Source organism: Amblyomma maculatum, chromosome 7 (assembly GCF_055883805.1).
Source record: "Amblyomma maculatum isolate TAMU_Amacu chromosome 7, ASM5588380v1, whole genome shotgun sequence".
In the NCBI taxonomy this organism is placed as follows: domain Eukaryota; kingdom Metazoa; phylum Arthropoda; class Arachnida; order Ixodida; family Ixodidae; genus Amblyomma; species Amblyomma maculatum.
In genome coordinates, this window is record NC_139350.1 from 52,183,237 (window position 1) to 52,203,948 (window position 20,712).

General features: G+C 45.8%; 1 protein-coding gene across 2 annotated transcripts in view; it reads left to right on the plus strand.

The window, feature by feature from the left end:
* Nucleotides 1–20,712, plus strand: part of LOC146183187 (uncharacterized) — a 122,415-nt gene that overhangs the window by 20,097 nt on the left and 81,606 nt on the right. For both annotated transcript variants that reach the window (XM_084608699.1, XM_084608698.1), the window contains exon 2: nucleotides 12,777–12,840. In XM_084608699.1, the coding sequence (XP_084464825.1) occupies nucleotides 12,777–12,840 (64 nt within the window). The remainder of the gene's footprint in view (nucleotides 1–12,776; nucleotides 12,841–20,712) is intronic.

The window sequence follows — 20,712 nt, forward strand, 5'->3', positions numbered from 1 at the left end:
CTTTGCCGAATGCGCTTTCGGGTTGGGCGCGCAAGGGTGCTTGCAGTTCTTAGATAGATGTGTTTCTGTTTGCAAAATCAAAGCGTGCTGGAGGTATCAGCCTCGCTATAAAAAAAGAAGGTATTTTAAGCCACCAGTTAGCTCGTTCCAAGGTTCCTAAGAAGAGCATTGCTAAAAACTACCTGCATGCCGCTCTTTACAAAGCCATGCCTACATGAAATGACATGTATAGCGTGGATGTCTGGTTGCAAACACTGACCAGTGCAGGATTTCCCTTTGAGGTGGTCACCTCTGTTTTAAAGAACCTTGCCAGGGATGCTAGGGATGTAGAGCAGCACCGCTTCTCTGAAAAAGCGCAAGGTACAAGATCCGTTGTCATTCCATATTACTATCAAATGTCCCACCGCTTAAAAAACGTGGCTCAGAAAGGTGACGTCCTGGTAGTCATCACTGCACCCGAAAAACCGGCTGGCTCGTGCAGTATGGTGCAAGGAAAGCACAAGCAGCTAAGGATGCAGTATCAAACACTTAGACAGGTTCATCCCGAGGGAGATTGCCGACGTTTACCATATACCGATGTCCCGTGTCAGAAACTACACAGAACAAATTGGATGTTGCAGAAACGCCCCACTTCAGAGCTCCACGCATGAGCAGACGCACTGGCGGGGTGGTGGGGACCTGGCCGTCTATGTCGTCAGTGTCGTGGTTCTGTTCCAAAGGCGTGCGCCTCTTTCCGTGAAACGACAATCTTGAAGAAGTTTGCATTCAAACTGAGCAGAAAAGTATACGAAGCATACTACATTAAGATGGAATTCACCACTTGTGTTAGCAAGAAGCCTCCGATAACTTAAGGAGTCGTACGTACGGCAACGTGCCACGTTTTTATTTTGCCATTACTTAATTTGCCAAGATCAGCTTCACTGTAGGGGTAGACCACGTTTATGTCGGCTTTCAACAGCTTCTTATCCAAAGCATGGTTTCCTGTGCTTGGTATGTCACGATATAAAGCGAAAAAGTGATGTAGGTTCAATGCTGCCGAATAAGGCAACCGCTGAACTGGAACTTTTAACTGACGCAAAGCAGGGTTTAGATTCGAGGAAAGCTACAAAACATAGATTTACATTCGGTTAGAGAGGTCCGTACTGAGTGTTTTTGACCTATGAGATGAGAGGGTGACGTCGAAGTCCAGCCCTCCAGGACGCTTAAACCTCGAGTAAGGCCCGCTGCCCCAAAGCCACGCAGGCACATTTGTTGGGTTTGATTAAAACGGGCTGTAATTGTAGCTTCGGACTTTATGAGAACGTTTTAATAAGTGTCCCTACATTTTCTTAACATAAAGATGACCAGCTGAGATGAAATACCTTTATGCATGCCGCTAAGGCTAGAGTCGCGCCAGAGAGCACCTGTCTCGCATACTGTTAAAACGTCTGCCAGGTCTGAAGAAGAGGAAGACTCTTCGAGGGTTTGCGTGATACCTGCTCTCGAATGCGCAGCATTACCTCAGCTTCAGCGCCCCACATTCACTCTAAGACTGACTCAATATTAATAAAGCAGACAGCTGAGATAAAAGTAAACCCGATTCCGCGTAGTCATGGCATGTCCTAGGATCTCCAGCTGGCAGGTTGAAACTATGACCGCACTGATTTTTGTACACCTGATTGTGCTTAGCCATTTCTGTGGAAGGAAAGAGGCCTCCTCTCTTCCGCGGATTTCCCGTGTTGTTGTGCAAGCAGTTGATCGCTTCTCATGTGAAGCAGTGGAATGATCAGCGAGATGTCTGCTACTTTTTCTGTCTTGTGCCAAACACACGCATGCACCATGTGTGTGTTGCTAAGCCAACTAAAAACGAAGCAACGAACGCCACTACTCGTACTAGGCCGCAGGAAGACGTTACATTCGGCGGGCTACAGTGTTCTACAAGGCTGTAAGCCGGAACATTGTTAGCCGGGGCGCACCTCAGCCTGCACGCCCGAGAGCTTTGGTTGGCGGCTCTTCGTTTGAAGAGCGCTTGGAGGGCGACAGATAACGCACAAAACAATCAGTGTGCGCCTGACTTTGCACCCGGTGGCAATGCGCCGACGACAGGCGCTAGACTCCCCCCACAGCGAAGGCAGCTGTCATTAGGAAAGCTGTTCAAAAAAAAAAAAAAAAAAATATCCGAGCGGTGGGCAGACCACGCACGCTAGCCCACGGCTGGGCTAAAGAGGCGGCTGTGGCTGGTATTATCAGATCTCCCTGAGGCACCGGGTGGAGACATGAATGGACGTGGCAGCATTGCTTTCGGAAGGATACACACGCGCCCACCACCGTGCGTTCCTTTCCCGCTCTCTCTGTCCAAAGAAAGGGTCTTTCTTCAGCCCAATCTCTCTCCCCCCCATCCCCCCTAAAAAAAAAAAAAAAAAGAAAGAAACAGCGAGCGGCAGGAACGGCTGGGGAAGCCCTTCAGTTTGTGTTGCTGTGTCCTTTCGATTGGACCACTCAAGTTGCTGACGCTTGTTGAAACAACACTTTGGTGCGCTGTTGCAAATTCTATATGCTCAAGGACGTCCTTGTACTATGTGCGCGAATAAGTTTGAATTGTGGCAGTGTCCTCGGATATTATTGGGAAATTTGCGGTCCAAGTGAAAGATGTGTACAACGTCATGCAGGTTCCAGGTGAGTTTCATTATTTTGCCGCTCTTGCCTTCACAGTGCAGACAATCCGTTTTCCGGCTTTTGCATATGCGGGTTCTGTCCGGAATGAAGCAGATGAGCCAGGAGGTATGAACTTAGACGAACTGATGCAGAGTGCTGATTCCGGCTAGTTGGCGCATATGTGTTGCTCTTCTGTTCCCGTTCTATAAGCACTGCTTCTTTCATAAGTAATCCTAGATTTAAGCACACTATTCAGGAAGCATAATCAAACCTTATGCATGAAATTCTGGCCTGTTCACTTTGCACATCGTACTGCTGTAGTTAGGCGCTGTCTCGTCCTGTTCTCGTATAACTTTAATAAAAAGTGAAAAAAAAAAACAAAACAAAACAAAAACGATTTTACGCAACACTTAGGCGGCGTTCGTGAACACCAGAAGCGCAACAGAGTTACGTGTTTCACTTTGCGTTTTCGGTTTATTCTTGGGGGAAGGCGGGATGCGATCGGGGCACATCATCGGTGGTACCTGCGACGCCGTATCTTAACAATCGCATTTTTACGCGGCGTTTACCAAATGACACTACTGTACATGACTGAAATTGTCGAGCACGGCCCCGGGCTCGCATGCTATGTCCCTCCATCCGCCCCCCCCCCCCCCCCTCCCCCCTGCGAAGCGATCGAGGTTCATGAACCCCTGACTCCCTCGAAATTTACGCTTCTGTGTGATAGCATTTCTCTGTTACTTAAATTAGATTACATTGTTCTGTTGTCTAATATGCCGTATACGCCTCATGCCTTCCGTCTGCGGCTGGTTAGAAGTTAGAACTTCCTCCTTCCTCATGCGCGGTGTAAACGCATTTCATCACTCTATCTCCTTCAAACACATGAAGTGTGAACCCGTGGGCATATTTGCCCGGTAAATTACGGCAGTGGTTATTTTTCTACCTCCTCGAAGTTTCGCCTTTGATTGGTATGCTTAGGGCACTGCCAGAATTGTTCTTCGCACTTTTCACAACCTGTGGTTTCCATGTGCAGTGCATATCTTAATCTCAGCAACTGTCGATCGGAACAATTAAGTACCAGACGGCTCTTGCCAGTGATACGCTACAGCATGAACGCAGCCCCGTCATTTAAGTCCATTGTTAGCTCGAGAAATTCGGATTGCTAAATGATCAACGCGGCTTGACACTGCCGAAAACAGACGCAGAGAAGAATAGTTTGCGCTTACTTTGACTCACTGTAATATTGCCATAGATCGAAAATAATGAAAAATAACAAATATAAAAACTGCTGGGAATGAGGTTGAGGGTGAGGGAGGGCAAATGAGATGAGGGTGAGGGTGAGTGAGGACCAGCAATATTTTGCAAGTGAGGATAAGGGCGAGGGAGGGCGAAGAAACTTTTTTATGTGAGGGTGAGGGTGAGGGATGGCTGCCGATTTGAAATTGAGGGCGAGGGAGGAAAGGCCAAAATGAGGGCATTTGCCCACCTCTGCTCCCAGGTGCCCTGCTGTAGGGGCATCATAGAGTCAAGCTATAACAGTAGAGCGTAGGTGAGCCAGGACGACGAGCAAAAGGTCCACGCCATCCAGGCACATGTTGCTTCGGAATAATATTTCGTTATGCAGCAATGTTTCCATAAACTAGAGAAGCATAGAACTTAAATGTTTGCTCACAAGCAAATTTAAAACGAGCGACAAACGATTGGAAGGAATTGCACAGAAATGTGGCACATGACATATAGCACCATTTGATTGGCAGAGATATCAAAGCTAATCAATAAGTGCAAAGTGGCCAATATAAGGAAGTATAAAATGGAGAAAATTGAGCATGCTATAAAAAATGGGGGAAGCCTTAAAGCGATGATGAAATTGGGCATGGGCAAAAATCAGATGTATGCGCTAAGGGACAAGGAGGGCAATGTCATCACGAATATGGACAAGATAGTCAAAGTAGCTGAGGAGTCCTATACTGATCTCTACAGCAGCCAAAGAAGTCAGGACAGTAATGAGATTGGTGGTAGGGAAAGGCAGTCAGACGTTTCGCCAGTGACGAAGGATGAAGTTAGGATAGCATTAGAAACTATGAAAAGGGGGAAAGCAGCCGGAGAGGATCAGGTAATTATAGATTTGAAGGACGGGGGGATATCATGCTAGAAAAACTGGCCACCCTGTATACACAGTGCCTGGTGTCATCGACGGTACCGGAACCATGGAAGAATGCAAGCATTATCTTAATTCATAAGAAAGGGGATGCTAAGGACTTGAAAAATTACAGACCAATCAGCTTACTATCAGTTACATACAAGGTATTTACCAAGATGATTGCTAATAGAATCGGGACAACTTTAGACAATAGAATCGGGACAACTTTAGACTGCAACCAAGCAGAGGATCAAGCAGGTTTTCGGAAAGGGTACTCAACTATCGATTGTATCTGTACCATCAACCAGGTGATAGAAAAATGCTCAAAATATAACGAGCCTTTATACATAGCATTCATTGATTATGAAAAAGCATTTGACTCAGTAGAAACCTCGGTGCTGGTGCAGCCATTGCAAAATTAGGGGTAGACGAGCCGTACGTGAAAGTGCTGGAAGATATATATAGTGGCTGCACAGCAACCATAGTTCTGCATAAAGAAAGTAACAAAATTCCCATAAAGAAAAATGTTAGGCAAGGAGACACGATCTCCCCAGTACTATTCACAGCTTGCATAGAGGAAGTATTCAGAGACTTGAAATGGGAGTAGTTAGGGATAAGGGTAGATGGAGGATACGATTTGCTGATGACATTGCCTTGCTAAGTAACTCGGGGGATGAACTGCAAATAATGATTGATGACCTAGACAGGAAAAGTAGAAAGGTAGGCTTGAAAATCAATATGCATAAGACTAAGGTAATGTTCAACAGCCTCGGGAAGAAACAGCAGTTTACGTTAGGTAGCGAAGCACTGGAAGTAGTAGGCGAATATGTCTACTTAGGACAGGTAGTAACCGCAGATCTGGACCATGCAAAGGAAATAACAAGAAGAACAAGATTAGGATGGAGCGCATTTGGCAAGCACTCGCAGATTATGACTAGCAGCTTACCAGTATCGCTCAAGAGGAAAGTATACAGCAGTTGCATCTTGCCTGTACTCATCTATGGGGCTGAACCGTGGAGGCTAACCAAGAAGGTTCTACTTAAGTTGAGGACAACGCAGAGGGCTGTGGAACGAAAAATTGTAGGGGTAACATTAAGAGATGGGAAGCGTGCAGATTGGGTCAGAGAAATAACTCAAGTTTCTGACACTCTAGTGGAAATCAAGAAGAAGAAATGGGCATGGGCAGGACACGTAGTGCAACGAGAGGATAACCGATGGTCGCTTAGGGTCATAAACTGGATTCCAAGGGAAGGAAAGCCTAGCAGGGGGCGGCAGAAAGTTAAGGGAGTGGATGAGGTTAAGAAGTTCGCAGGGGTCAAGTGGATGCAGCTAGCAAAGAATCAGGTTAATTGGAGAAATATGGGAGAGGCCTTCGCTCTGCAGTGGGTATAGTCAGGCTGATGATGATGATGACAAGCAGGTACTTTGCCGTCGAGCCACGTTGTCAATAAAAAGTGTATCAATCCTACGTCAGACAAAATTATACTTGAAGCTTTATGGAGGTGATACACTGAAGGTGCCACTCACTAGAAAACTTCTAAAGGGGCTGGGAAGCCATACAGGGTCTATTGCCAGCATGTTGAAATTGAGGGTGCCCCAGCATCACTCTAGCAAAAACATCAGGAGGCAGAAGGGAGTAAAGTAGAGAGGCTGAAGGAGGAAAAGGCTGCGCTTCAGTGCGGTCTGTCCTTCATTAAGGCACCACCGTCAGTGCCCAGGAAGTTTTTAGATCATGCCTATGATCAAAACTGATATGCACAAGATAGGGATTGGAAATGTCCAGCTCACTGATGTGAGCTCCAGACTAGTGGGGGTGCTTGGGCACATCAAAGCTGTAGATTTCACATTTGAGTTTATTAAGGTGCATATGTAGTTAGCAAAGCATTTAATGTTGAATATGAGGAAGTCAGTGTCAAGAATAAAAAATTTACAAATAAAAGCATTTGAGTCGGTAAATATCAGGTGCATAGCCTCTCTATTAGGGGTGATGTCATCAACCTGTGGGAGACTATTCTCAGGCATATCGAGTGCATATTGCAGGATTTATTTCACTGCTGATTGTCCCAAGCTGCACATAATGAGGCTGGAGAGTACTGTAGTTGCTGGATATTGTAACACGCCTCTAGAGTTTGCGGGTGTTCACATCTATAGGCAGTGGATTATCGAAGTCTTGCAGAACTACGGGCAGGTACACAAGGGCTTCATCAGTATAACAGTGCCTTACTCAAGTGCTTACGTTGAAAGAATGTTAGTGTACCAGTGGATGTCTTCATGAGGAAATTTTGCAAAATCAGTGTTGATAAAGTTGAAAAACAAATGCTGTTGAAAGTTTCTGTGTAAAAAAATTTAGAGCGAGCCGCACAAGTTTAGTGCAGTCTGAGTTTGTGTTATGCTAGTGAAGTTGACAGAACAGTGGCACAACAATAATCAACTAATGTTTTGTAGTTGTCCAGTTATTTTCTGGGGCTTTAATTGGCAACTGTAATCAGTTGTATTTCAGATGTAGTCATTGAAGTCGTAATTGGTTACTTATTTTCTGTAACATGTACAAGAACGTATTAAATTGTCCATCATCCTCCTGCAAAATGTTTTTGGATGCCCGAGTTGAGGGAATAAGCATGGGGTCGCTTTCATTGGTGTCTGTGGTCCTACGTGTGTTAAACCAGTGATATGACTAAAAACAACCCTACGCCTTTTCCCTCTTCAACTCTTACACTGTAGTGAGTGAGAGGAAACTTGAAAGAGGCGAGGATACGGATTACTTAGAAGACTCTCTGAGAGCCATTAGTTTCACTTTTGTCACAGAGGCAGCAGCTGCTGCTTAGCGTTGAGGCTTCCTACTCTTCATTACTACATTATGTTCTTAGCAGGAACATTGTCTGAGATGGCAGTCCAAGGCCTGCCCCCTTCAGTTGTGGCTTGTGTGCATGGGTAGAATTTGATATTGGTCCAAGCAGCTTAGCTGTCGCAGATGGACATGGGTGCACATGGTCGATGGTGGTGGCACTTTTGGAAAAAGGTGGTGGGTGGGTGGGCAATGCACCCAGCTTTTCAGTGGGGGTCACAGTAGGTCGGGGGGACTTCTGGGCACTGTTTAGGCTTGGAGGGTGCTTAGCAACCTCTAGAGCATCCATCGATGGGTGCACCTTTGTGCGCTTGCCAAATTCAACTAACTAGGCTTCCGCAAAGTCCAGGATCACAAGGTTGGTTTCACGCAATGGCTCTGGCTGTAAATTAGATATCACAGGCTGGGATCCCTTCCACTCCCGAAAGCTTCAGCCTACTAGCTTTGGCAGTTAACTCCTTTCTTTTTTTTAAAGTGAAAGCCTTCCTAGGCTTATGGTGAAAATTGTGAGATTGCGCGTCCACCAGACGTCGCAATAGGTTCCTGCAGTGACATAATTTTCCTATTCGGAATTTCCCTGTTCAGCTAGTTAGGCCTCGTTCCTATAAAAAGCCCCATAGGACCACATGTAAGTCCAGTTTCGCATGTCGAGGAGAGGAGCCCTGAGATGCTGATGTTGCCACTAATGAAACCAAATAAAAGAAAGAAATGGAATTATAAGCGCACAAATGCGCAGTTAGAGGTAGAAGAAAAGGAGGCGGAAATGCTTTTGTCATCAAGCTTTTATGTGAAGCTGAGTGCAATTCTGTAATTTTTTACTGTAGGCTTTGATTGATTGATTTATAGGAAGGGAAACGCGCGGTAACTGTCTCACTTGGTTTCTGTGGGCACCTCAACCGCGCCGTTAGGGAAGGGAGGAAGGTGGGAGTGAAAGTGGAAAGAGAGAAAGAGGAGCCGTAGTGGAGGGCTACGGAGTAATTTCGACCACCTGGGGATCTTAAACGTGCGCTGATATCGCACAGCACACGGGCGCCTCTTCGTTTCGCCTCCATCAAAACACAGCCGCTGAGGTCGGGTTCGAACCCGGGTATTCCGGACAGTGGTCGGGCGTCTTACCACTGCACCACCCTGGCGGGGCTTACTGTAGACTTTCCCACTGTTACGATACTACAATAGAGGAGAGAGTAAATATGTGAGTGAGTATAGTGAGGCTTAAAGGGCCATTGTCCAGTGTATGGCATTTTAAACAAGCCCAATGCTTTGATCAGGAATCAGAGATAGTCACTGCATAATACTACAGTGATGCACGCGTCGGTAATTAGCAAAAACACAAATCAAAGCTCTCTCACGCTTCCCTTTGGAAAGTCAACCTCGTTCTTTACGCTGGCCCTTCCGTATTGTGCTAGCCTGGATGGCATCCTCTGGTCTGTCTCTCTGACAGAGGGGTGAAGGGTTGGCGTAGACCTCTAATGGTCACTTGCTTGCTATGCGCTTTTCTGTCGTGCCTTTTGTTTTCGCACAACCATACAATCACACAAAAAGAAGATTTTAGTTTCTTTCCCTTGTCCATGCATTCTTCCGAGTGTTCAGTGTGCTGTGCCGGTTGTACACTCGCGTGACCGCAAACGCAGAGAAAAGGCAGGTGTGCAGATGTACACACGCATGAACGTACATGTACACACATAGAGAGGGACAGGTGTACGGGGCACCTGCCTGATTTTGTAAGAAATGCCAGGAAGAGCCTGAGGGGGAGGGTAACTACCTTTTCTGCTTTCGAACAAAACATTGCCTACACCTTGGAGGCTCGGCCTAAAATGCACGAGATAGCAAAAAGGAAGCAAAAAAAAAAAATCTCAAAAGTCTGGGTCATGATTTACGCACATCTTTCTCGAAACACTGAGGAGGAAGTTGAATTTGGCTTGCGGAGGCTAGATGGCCAGGCAGGAGAGGGAAAAACCTTCAAGAGGGAACTGAAGGAAAGGTACACTGCAAAATTGTTTGATTACGGTGGTTGTAACTGCGCTACTAATTACTCTTTGAAATATGTTTGTGCTTTGCGTTCTGGGGGCAAACCTTCACGGTCTCGGGGAAAATATTTTCAACCGGAGGGTGGACTGTGGCCCCTTAAATGAACTAGAAAAAAAGCCTCTGCCTGCGTCACTTTCATATGACAGGTCATTAGGGGAGATAGTGACTGCAAAGGAGCACAGTCTGCAACCCGCCATACACACTGGTTCCTCATTCATCTATGCCTGCTTTGTTGTTTTCTTTTTGGTGAGCCAGTGATGGCATGACTCTGAAGATGTCATATGTACATTATGAAGTTGAGAGGCAGGATCTTTGCAAGAGACTGGCTTCAAATTTTGTGACGGGGTGTGGGAGTGGGAATGACAAAAACTATAGTATATGCTATCGGCTGGTTTTTGAGGATTTGTATGCAGCATGGATCTTCAGTAGCCATTAACCTGCATAATGCAAGTATTGTATACCAGTCTTGAAAACTGTCGCATGGACCTTTTAACAGCTGGTGCTATGGATTTGTCCAGAGGAATGAGGCAATTCTGCAGTGAAATGACTTTCATTACAATGTTTTTGCCAGATACAAAGTGGCATAGATATCAGTGTTGCAAATTTGTGACAAGCCGAAAAATTATATACTTGACAGAAAGAGGCACTTCGAATGCCAAGTTTTGTCCTGGGCGGTCTTCAGGGTCCCAGGGAGTATAAACATTTATTAAAGTTTATGCTGCCTCTTGTTGGAGCATTGCCCACTAAATGAGACATTAGAAGTCAATGGACATTGGCTGGCAGCCGCATATTTGTGCCCACTTTTAATTCTCACAAGTTCTCATAGTGGCACCAAAGATTTAAATGAATACAAGTTGGCTCCTGGAAACATATTGCCACCAAAATTTCTATGTGAGTTTTGTGCAGAAGTTAGTGCATGATGTAGTGTAGTCACTATATCATAAATTGGATGGTGAAGGATGAAGTCTCGAGTCCTTTATGTGACAGGGTGAGTCCTTTATGTGACAATGAACTAACAGCTAGTGCTTTTGTCCTTTAATCCAGCAAACTTTGATGCTGCTGAATTTCCTCTAGTCCTTTAATTCTGGCTGTTCTGGCCAGTGGTGGAAGAGATATCGAAAAAATTGTTTGCAGTCATGTTCCTTGCAGTGAATAGCTGGATGACTTCACTGAATGTTTTCAGGCTTTACTTGTGTCCTAGTTAGTAAAGGGGTTGAAACGGCAAAATTTGAGATGACACCTGCTCGGCGTCTTATAAAAACACAATAAATGTTTGAAATATATTTTTTTATTTGATTGCAAAGAGTGCATTAATGCTCATTTGCATGATTGATACTGACATCGCTGTGTTGGAAGCACAACCAAAGTTTCAGTGGCGTCATATTACAGTAAAGTGACGCCATCCATTCCATGGACTTCATATACCATTTTCGTCATTTGCAGGGGCTTAATCGTTGATACTAAGCAGTCACAGTGGTTACCAAGGGTCGCGTACAATCTCCTGGGCATCATGGTTGTAAAGGAACCTCTCCAAGTACCACCAGGATGGCCACTTGCTTTCACTACATCTCTGCATGACATGTCGATGTGGCCAGCATTGATTACGGGTCATACTTCAGCTGCCACATGCCTTTACTGGCCTTCCTGGGGGATCACCCCACTGCAGGAATGCAGTGGGGCTATCTGGGCGTATGCTCCTCTAGATGCTCATCCTGGGGAGTGGATATATTCACGACTGTCTTGTCTAGTTTGACCATTTGTTTTTCTGCACTCCTAGGACCATTTTGGACTGCCCTGCAGTTCAAGAGGCGTTGTTTTTAAATTTGTCCGTTATAAATTTCTTGCATGAAATTTTTCTCATTCTACAGAGGTGAACTGACATTGCATTCCACCAAAAACCAAAAACTAAAAATTTGTGCTTTGCAAAAAAAAAAAGCATGGCTTTACCTGTAGCAGGCCTGTATGAACGCAGTACATACATTTTGTACCAGCCTTCTGCCGAACTTTAACTTGAGAGAGCGTTAAAGGTCCCCATTCCACAGGAAATCCAGCATCGACGTTGTTGCTGCTTTCAACAAAAAATCGCCAACATGCTTCTGGCAAGTGGTAGTTGGCAGGTGACATGGCTGGGCACTACCAGGTCGGCAGCTTGTTTAATGTCATGAGACCACAGGATTGGATATCATCGAGATGGCAGAATTTAACCACTCGGGCAGCTTTTTTTAATAGAGAGTGGAGATGAACCACAAAAGGGAATTGAGACTTTGGGGATCCTTGAATCCCAAGTCTGACATGCTGCTCCTAGGCCATGCAGGCATGTTCTTACGGCTTGGTTAAAGCGAGCTTTATATCCACGTTGGCTGGTCTTGCACATAATGTGGTACCTTACTATTGTTTGTTAATGAGTGGGTGAAATTACAAGGTCAGAGATATTAGTTATTAGTGGTCAAGTGAGTAGCAAAGTGCATGTACATGAGCGGGGATCTGCGCGGGAGTAGCAGAAGGAAGCCATTAATGCTATTGTGGCATACCCCTAAAGTCGGAGTTTAAGTATCAATGTTAGTTTTTTTTTAAATCTAGGTTTTTCACAAGGTTTAGGAAAGTATAAGCAATAGAAAAAGATCTTGAGATATAGCTACTAAATTTCGAGAGAGTAGCCAATTTTTTTTCAATGTTCCCCACAATTTCATATAAATAATAAAGCGTAAAAAATTGTTTCTTGAAAACCATATCTTTCCTTATAGGGATCAGTCAGCTATCACTTGAACAATCTTATCTGGGATCACTGATAAATTGTCTTGCACAAGGATCTTGTTTTTGCTGATGTTGAATGAAACAACTTGGTCATGTGCATTTTCGCCACTTTTTAAGGTGGTGTGACAGGCTCTGAATACTTGGTATAGTTGACTGTTTCATTTTTTTTTTTGCAAGATTGGCTTGGACGTTGTAAAAGATATTTGAGTCGGCAACCATTCATGAGCATCTAATGGTATTGCGAGAGTGCTTTATGCTGCATCTGCAAAATACTAGATAGCAGAGTTGCAACTAGTCATTGAAACAAAAAATGTGTACCCATGCCAAGACTACAAAATGCAATAACATATGCGCTATTACTCTCTCTTGTTTTAGACGGAAAGGACGATGCACAGCGGGCAGTTGGAGGACGAGGTTATCTTCTCCGGCTGCTTGTGGAGTAAGTGGCTGTGGCACTTCTGCAGGGTTCTGCATGGTTACTGAGACCTCAGTTTGAGGTTTCAGCTTGAGTTGATGTTTGGAGACCTTAACTTTGTGGAGAGGACTGTAGCCTTTGGGAGAACTGGCGATTGTTTAGAATGAAGCCATTTAATCCTTTAACTGCCAACCCTGAGCTGTTCTCATCATGGACACTGGCTTCAGTACACATCACCAATGACGAGTAGACTGCCAAAGACAAGTTAGTCATTGCCAAAGAAATTGCGAACTTCAACACTAGAGAGTCGTAGCTGTACATAAACATCCCTGACATCAATAATTTCAAAATGGAGCCACGCATGGAGAATGCTGGTGGCAGCGATGTCCCAAGAAAAAGCTGTTGCTCGGAGCGGGTCTGACATCAGTGTTATTGATCTAGTATTTGCTTCCGAGAGTGACTCTGACTTCGTTTGTGATAGGCATGCACTGAGCAGGATGTCTACCAACTGGGAAAACAAGGGCTCTCAGGGAATTTGAATAATCTGGAAAAACTCTTGGAAAACTCAGGGAATTTGTCCTTATAGGAGGGAAAATTAGTTGCAGTCCTATTTAAATGGAACTAAACTCACGATAAAAACAGACTGGCATTGCACGTGTTGTACAATACGGCGTTGCGCATCCTCTCATCAGCGACCGGCGGCCTCCCGCGTTGTGCTGTCAAGTGTGCATTCCCGGCAAGACGGCAGAAAGCGCTGCGGCGCTTTGAATTTCGAAGCTTGTTGAAAGCGGACACTTCCTTGGCGCTCTGGTTGGTGGCAGAGCACACGCTTCCTACGTATCTATCGCACATGGGCTTTTCGAAGGCCACCACCTCCCCTTGTTTTCTTGTTTTTCTTCGTAGACAGCTCCGACAGGGCGGTAGAAAGTGTTGTGAGAATTCGCTATGCTTCCGATTTCCAATGGGAGCAATGCAAGTCCGAAATGAGCTCTTCCTCCCTGCACAGCGCCTTGATGGAAGTGTCCATTTCTGCCGCTGGAGATGCACACACGCAATGCAGGTGGCGCGTGGCGCAGCTTTGGGAACGGGGGATATAGTTTCACACCTTATCGCGAACTTAAAAAGAAAAAAATTACTTTTCTGCGAAATAATAGCTTTAACAATCACAAACTTCGCTACTCCTCATATTTCATCTATATGTCGATAAGAGAGAGTTATAGCATAGTGCGATCTGCTACTGTGAGCAGCTTCCGTGCACCGCCTATGTGCTCACGCTAGCATGACCTGATATGAGGGCGCGGCTGCCAGTGCGAGCGCTGATTGGTGCTGACGCAGCAGCGTGCGCGCTGCCAGGAAGCATGCAATCGCTCTCAAGGCAGTGACTGCATGCACTGTAGTGCCCCGTAGAAGCAAGTCGTGCCAGAGTGCTAAGCTCTACATTATGACACTCCAGTTACAGGGCTGGAAGCGGTGCTCCAATTGCTCCATTCTGCTCCAAACTGCTTTCCCTGCTCCATCCTGCTCCAAAATGCAATATTACTCCAAAACTGCTCCAGGCTGCCTTGATGTTCTGCCGTCAAATTTAGCAGAACACGGGAACAGTGTCACAGCACCAAGGGCAAAGATATTAACGTATCTTGCACTGGGCTTAGTAGAAATGAAATTTTTGTAAGGCAAGGAAGCATGGAGCATAATAAATATTTGTTCACAAGTAAATTTGGTATGAGCCACAGGTGATTGGAGATAGTTAATTGCAAAAAAAATCCGTTATGCATGTGACATAGCACCTCCTTCCAGCCTTTTGAATTGCCAGTAGAGAGAGTAGCGAGAGTAGCAAATGAAGCAGATAGCGTAAACTACTGCGAGCTGTTAGGAAACTTGTCCAGCTGCAAAAAATACACGTCTTTGTAATGCTTTTACTATGAAAACAAGCCAGTACTTCAACATCAAGCCCCTTTGTCCATGAAAAGCACGTCAGGCCTACGTCAGACAAAATCATACTTGAAGCTGTCAATCACTAGGAAGCTTCTCAAGAGTGTTGGAAAGGCATATGGCCTACTGCCAAGATATTAAAAATGAGCCCGAGCATTGCTCAAGCAAAGAATGATGAACTATTGGCAGGAGGCAGTGAAATAAAGCTGAAGGATGGTATATTCTTCAATGCTGTCTGTCTAAAAGCTGCTCCAAAGTCTAGAGCCGGTTCCACGCCTGTAGATCTCCTCCATGTTTACATACAAACAAGGCGATCAAGGTGGCGCTGCAGTCGTCTGCGATCCAACGGTAGGCAAAAAGTACGGGAGCGGCACTGGCGCCAAGCTTGTCAAGGCACATTATTGTGGTCTGAAGGCGCCTTTTTGGCAGACAAAATAACCAGTGTTCAAGAATTTATCAGATAATCCCAGACATAGGATCAAAAAGGATCATGTAGTACCCCATATCTAGGGGCTCTGAGTTGTATTCTAAATAAATATATAGGGGCATATGCACACGATAAGGAGCGGAAATGTCATGACCATTCATCTGAACTCCAAATTAGTATCGCTGCTCAAGCGCATCAAAGTGGTAGATTCGACATTTGAATCCATCAAGTCAAAATAGGTGAACAATTAGGTGAGACTAGGTGTTCAGTTATTAAGGACACCAGCAAGCATCCCGTTTGCTGCTAGTCTGTTCCAAGTTGTTGCTAAGGTCAGCCTTTTCATTCTTTGGCCGTTTGTCTCGTCAGAGATGAGTGTGAAGTTGGAAAGGCATTGAACTTGCATAAAGAGGAATCAGATTGGAGATTTTGCATTTCAGAAAAAGAAAATGTCAATTATCAAAAGCGTTTTACCTTAGAAAGGTGCTCCAAAACATAACTCAAATACTCCAAAACTCTCGTTTTGTTGCTCCAAAGCTGCTCCAAAATGCGCAAGCCTACTTCCACCCCTGCAGTTAGAATATCTCGGCCAGTCATGCTTTTGTCATGTCCATGCCATTGTATGACGTACTGTGACGCATCTGCAAGTCATGCTCATGCCGCGAACAATGCATGGACGTGCAAATAGCATTCAGCTTCCGTGGCTAAGGACCGCAAAATGAAACTCGTGGGAAAAAAGCAAGTGAAACGAAATTCTCCGCAAAATTATGCCCCCGCCCCTTGCTTTTCTTGCAGCTGCAGTGAGCTAGCCGCGGCTGGCAGTGTTCATGATTCATTTTTAGTTCGATTGCACGCTCATTGTAGGCTACCGTGATGACAAAGACGAGCGTTCTCTTATTGCCATCACCACTCCTACGGCTTGAAGAAAGATGCCATGACCTAGACATAATGAATGAAATGTCAACTATTGCCCCAAAGTGGGAACCACTACCACCATGGTACACCATCCCTGATGTTTGCGACCTGACACGAACACAATTTCAGAAAACACACACATGACACGAACTGATATTACAAGAATACCTGGCGCTAGAGGAAAAATATAGGAACCACACTGCATTTTATACAGATGGCTCAAAAACCAAAGATTGCATCGGAAGTGCGATAGTGCGGAATCAAACAGAGGAATCAATTCGACTTCCTCAGTGCGCATCAGTTTTCACAGTCGTATGTTATGCAGTTTGTGTCGCAGTGGAGAAAATAAAGAATGAAAAAATAAAAAATAGCATTATCTACACAGATTCGTTAAGTTTGCTCACTGCATTAACCTCTAGAAATGCTATTGAGCCCCCTCATAGGAAACATTATACACAATGTAGTATAATAGTCACGGCACAAAACCATTCTATAAAATTCTGCTGGGTCTCCAGCCATATTGGGATTAGGAATAATGAGAGAGTAGATGCATGCGCAGCACGAGCTATCACAATGAAAATAAAACAAGTGAATGTGCCACATAGAGATTATATGAAATTAGTCCACGGCAAACTAAAAGCTAAGTGGCAGGCTGCTTGGAGAAATGAAAGAAACAATAAGCTGCAGTCTATTAAACCAATATTAGGAGAATGGAAATCGTGTCAGCACCAGTAACATTTCATCGAATTAGTCTTATGTCGTCTACGAATAGGGTACACACATCTAACACACAATTTTTTACTAACAAAAAATGATTAACCATTATGTGAATTCTGTGATGAGGAGCTCACTGTAAATCACATTTTAATAGCATGTACTACAAAACTCGAAGACGTGAGAAAAAAATATTTTGCCCATTCCACCCAGCACTGCTTTTAGGAGAACATGCACTTGTTCATTTTTCACAAGTTTTAACGTTTCTTAAGAAAGCCAACTTTTTACACCAACTATAGTATTTTAAACCTCTAACCCTCTATTTTATATACTTATTACATCCCATTTCATTCAGGACTGATTTTAGGAGAACACAGTTTTGCTCATTCTTTTACAAATTCCAGCATTTCTCAAGAAATCAAATTTTTTACGACTATAATAATCCAGACACCTAACCCTCTGTTTGGCACATGATAGCCATAATTGCTTATGCGCCATAAAACCACATATATAACTAACTAACCTTATTGTCACCACCTCTAATGGCTGCGGTGCACAGAGAGCTAAGCTAGTCCATCCGAATGACTGCTTCACCTAGCTTTCACGGCCGCACAAAACCGGTTGTTTGTTGCAACGATGTCTGCTCGCCTCTGTGTTATGCCACAAAAACGAAACATCAGCCAAAAAAAGATCTTCACAGTATGGTTGGCACCAGATTTGGTCTCTTGGACATCATAGTCTGAAATATCGGACCAGAAAATGTATGTGTTCCTGTAGGGCACGTGACGGTTCCTGAATGAAGTCTGAAATATCGCGCAAGTGCGAATTATTGGAGTCCGAAAAATCATCGGCTGCTGTGTTTGGAAATGTTCGATTTGATTTTCAGTTGGCTATTTGATTTGCACCGCTGCAGGAGTAGCAGTGGCGTAGAGGCAAAGCGTCTGCCTCGCATGCGAGAGACCGTGGTTCGAATCCTGGTGCCGTGCAATTCCCGCTCTGAGGACAGGCCGCCATTGGAAAACTGACCCTGGCAACTTTTAATGCTAGAACCCTTGCTAGTGAGGCTAGTTTAGCAGTACTGTTAGATGAGCTAGAGGGTATGCAATGGGATATCATAGGGCTTAGTGAGGTGAAGAGGCCAAATGAGGCACATACAAGTCATTCATCGAAAGTATAGTAACTTGATGTTAGCCCACCGTCATGTAATGCCTCTTGTGGGCCTTTGAGGTACTAAAAAATAGATAATAATAATAATAATAATAATAATAATAATAATAATAATAATAATAATAATAATAATAATAATAATAATAATATTATTATACTGAAGGACGGGCATCTACGGTGTTATCGAGGGTTACTGGAGAGACCAGAACTAGGAGTACATTTTTTTATCCATAAGGATATTGCTGGTAAATTCTATAGCATTAATGAGAGGGTAGCCGGCATCATAATTAGGCTAAATAAGCGGTATAAGCTGAAGGTTGTACAAGTATTATGGGGTCACAACTACGCACAGCCGGCGGGGTAGGCGAGCTCCCGTACCAACTGCACGCAGGCGTTACTCGTACGCGATACGTGTCCCCAACCCGTGGCGCAAAGTCGCAGCCACGGCAGGTTCGGACGAAATAGGCAACGAACTGGGCACGCTAGGCAACAATTTATTAGCCCTAACCCAAGGCAACAACACACACTGCGGAAGAATGTTCTATCCAATAACATAAGAGTTCGGGTGGCTCACCAGGTCGTCGTAGTTGTCCACCGGTAGGGAGGGTCAAGATCTCCGGGTGCAGGTGAGGCAAGAAGAGACTTTCCTCTCCTAGGCACCGCGGTTTTATCCTTCTACACAAATACCGAGAAGTAATCGGTTGCTTCTCGGGACCAGACGAGAGAAGCAAGTCGTTCCTCCTCGCGTTTGGAATGTTACCCGTCCCTAGGTTACCAGCGTGATGCTGTGGTGTCGCAGCATTGTATGGGGAGTGAGGGAAACGCTAAGTGCCATCTCCCCCACCCTCTCCTGGCGAGCGCGCGTCGTCTCGTGACTCGGCTGCGTCCGTCGCCGGTTAGAAAGGACAGTGGGATGTATGTGTAACCCCACATCCTTCCCTCCTTAAGAAGCCTCCCGAATGTAGAAGCGGGCACAACCGGAATTAATCTTCTCTAGCCATCCAGGGATTGATCGCGAGGTCCTCTGGCTCTTGTCGGTATCTCCGTCAACGTCCTCGCCACGCCCCCGCCGGTCTGCTGCTCCAGGCATGGCTTCCCTTCAAATGACTATAGATGAGGGGTGTTGGCCCGAGATCAGCCTCCACAAGCGCGGCTGCGCCTCTAAGGTGAACTTGAACGCCCTGCTACACCTCGGTTGTAGCTGTCTTGAGGCCAGGTCCGTGGCCGCATCTTTCTGTGGGGCTGGGTCAGCTGGCTTCTGGACCGAGGCCACAAGTTGCGACATTGCCTCCGTGATGGTCTTCCGGCCAGGCCCTATGGTTGCGGTCGTAATGGGGCCGCAACTGCGCTATTCGCTTGATGTGATTGGTGGCTGCGGCGCAGTTCGTGAAAGCAGCCAGGTGTGCTCACGCGAGCAGCGGCGTCGTTTGGTTAGCGGGTGGGAAGCTCCGATGCGGCGTGGCCTGCAGACAAGGCGGCCAGGCATCTCGAGGTGGTTGCCGGTTTTCTTGAGCGGGGTGTGGCGTTGGGTGGCGGCTCCCTGACGATGCTGTGCGGTGGCTGGTTTTCGGTGGCGAACGACGTCGTTCGAATGTGCCCTGCTTCTTTTCTATCTACGTTGAAAAAGGTCAACAAAGATGTAAATAACCAACTTACACAGTGCGTGCTGGTTAGCGGCTCAATCCTCATGACTGTCATGATGGTTAACGCAAGTCAGTATTACGTTGGCGATTGGCATGAACGGCCCGTCCGCTCATGCAACAGCCGAGACTGCCCGCCGGCTGACATCCTCGCTCTAGGCTGCGCAGGCAGATTCTATTTCTGCCTACGGCGCAAGTTATAGCGGGACGTGCTGTTCACTGGTTGATCACAGCGCTCGTTTTTCGACTGCGGCGTGGGTCGGGCTGCGTCCTCTACCCACTCGTCTCGTTGCATATATCGTTTCAGGTCGAATATGTGCACGGGTCCGCCTGTCGGTTTCGACCACAAGTCTTCGAGCCTGTAAATGAGCGAAGAAATCTTTTCTCGCACGCGCAACGGCACGATCCATTTCGGCGCCGAAGCCGCAAACTGTTTGCTAGCATCGCTGAAAACGTGTTGGCGCCGAAGCACCAGGTCGCCCACTTTGTAGTGAACTTCCTGATGCGAGCGGTCCTACTGTGCTTTCTGCTGCGCCCTAGCAGTACTCGGGTTGTGGCGAGCCTTGCATAAGGCCTCCGTCATTTTAGCGCGCAGCTGTGTCGCGTAATCAGCTCGTGCCGATGAAGCGACTGGCGTCTTCCTGTTGTCCATTAGAACCCGGTCCATCTGATTTGGCAGCTTTCTACCCAGATTGAGAGAAGACGGCGCATACCCAGTCGATCGATTAACAGTCGACCACAAAGCGAACGTGATCTCCAGCAGATAGGAGTCCCAATCTTTGTGCCTTTCAGAGAACGCGACAAGCATGTGCTTGATGTTGCGGTTGACTCTTTCCGTGGAGTTCGACTGGGCATGATAGGTGGTCATTTTCTTGTGCTTAATGCCAAGTGCATCGCACGAATCTACGAACATCTTCGCATTGAAATAGGACGCATTGTCCGTGATCAGCTGCTCTGGGAAACCAAACCTGGTGAATACCTCCATCAGCTTCTCAATGATCACTCGTGCCATCAGCTTTCTAAGGGGGAAAAGTTCTACCCACTTGCTGAAAGTGATCCGTGATCACCAGCATGAACTTGTTCCTACTCGGTGTCATGGGATAC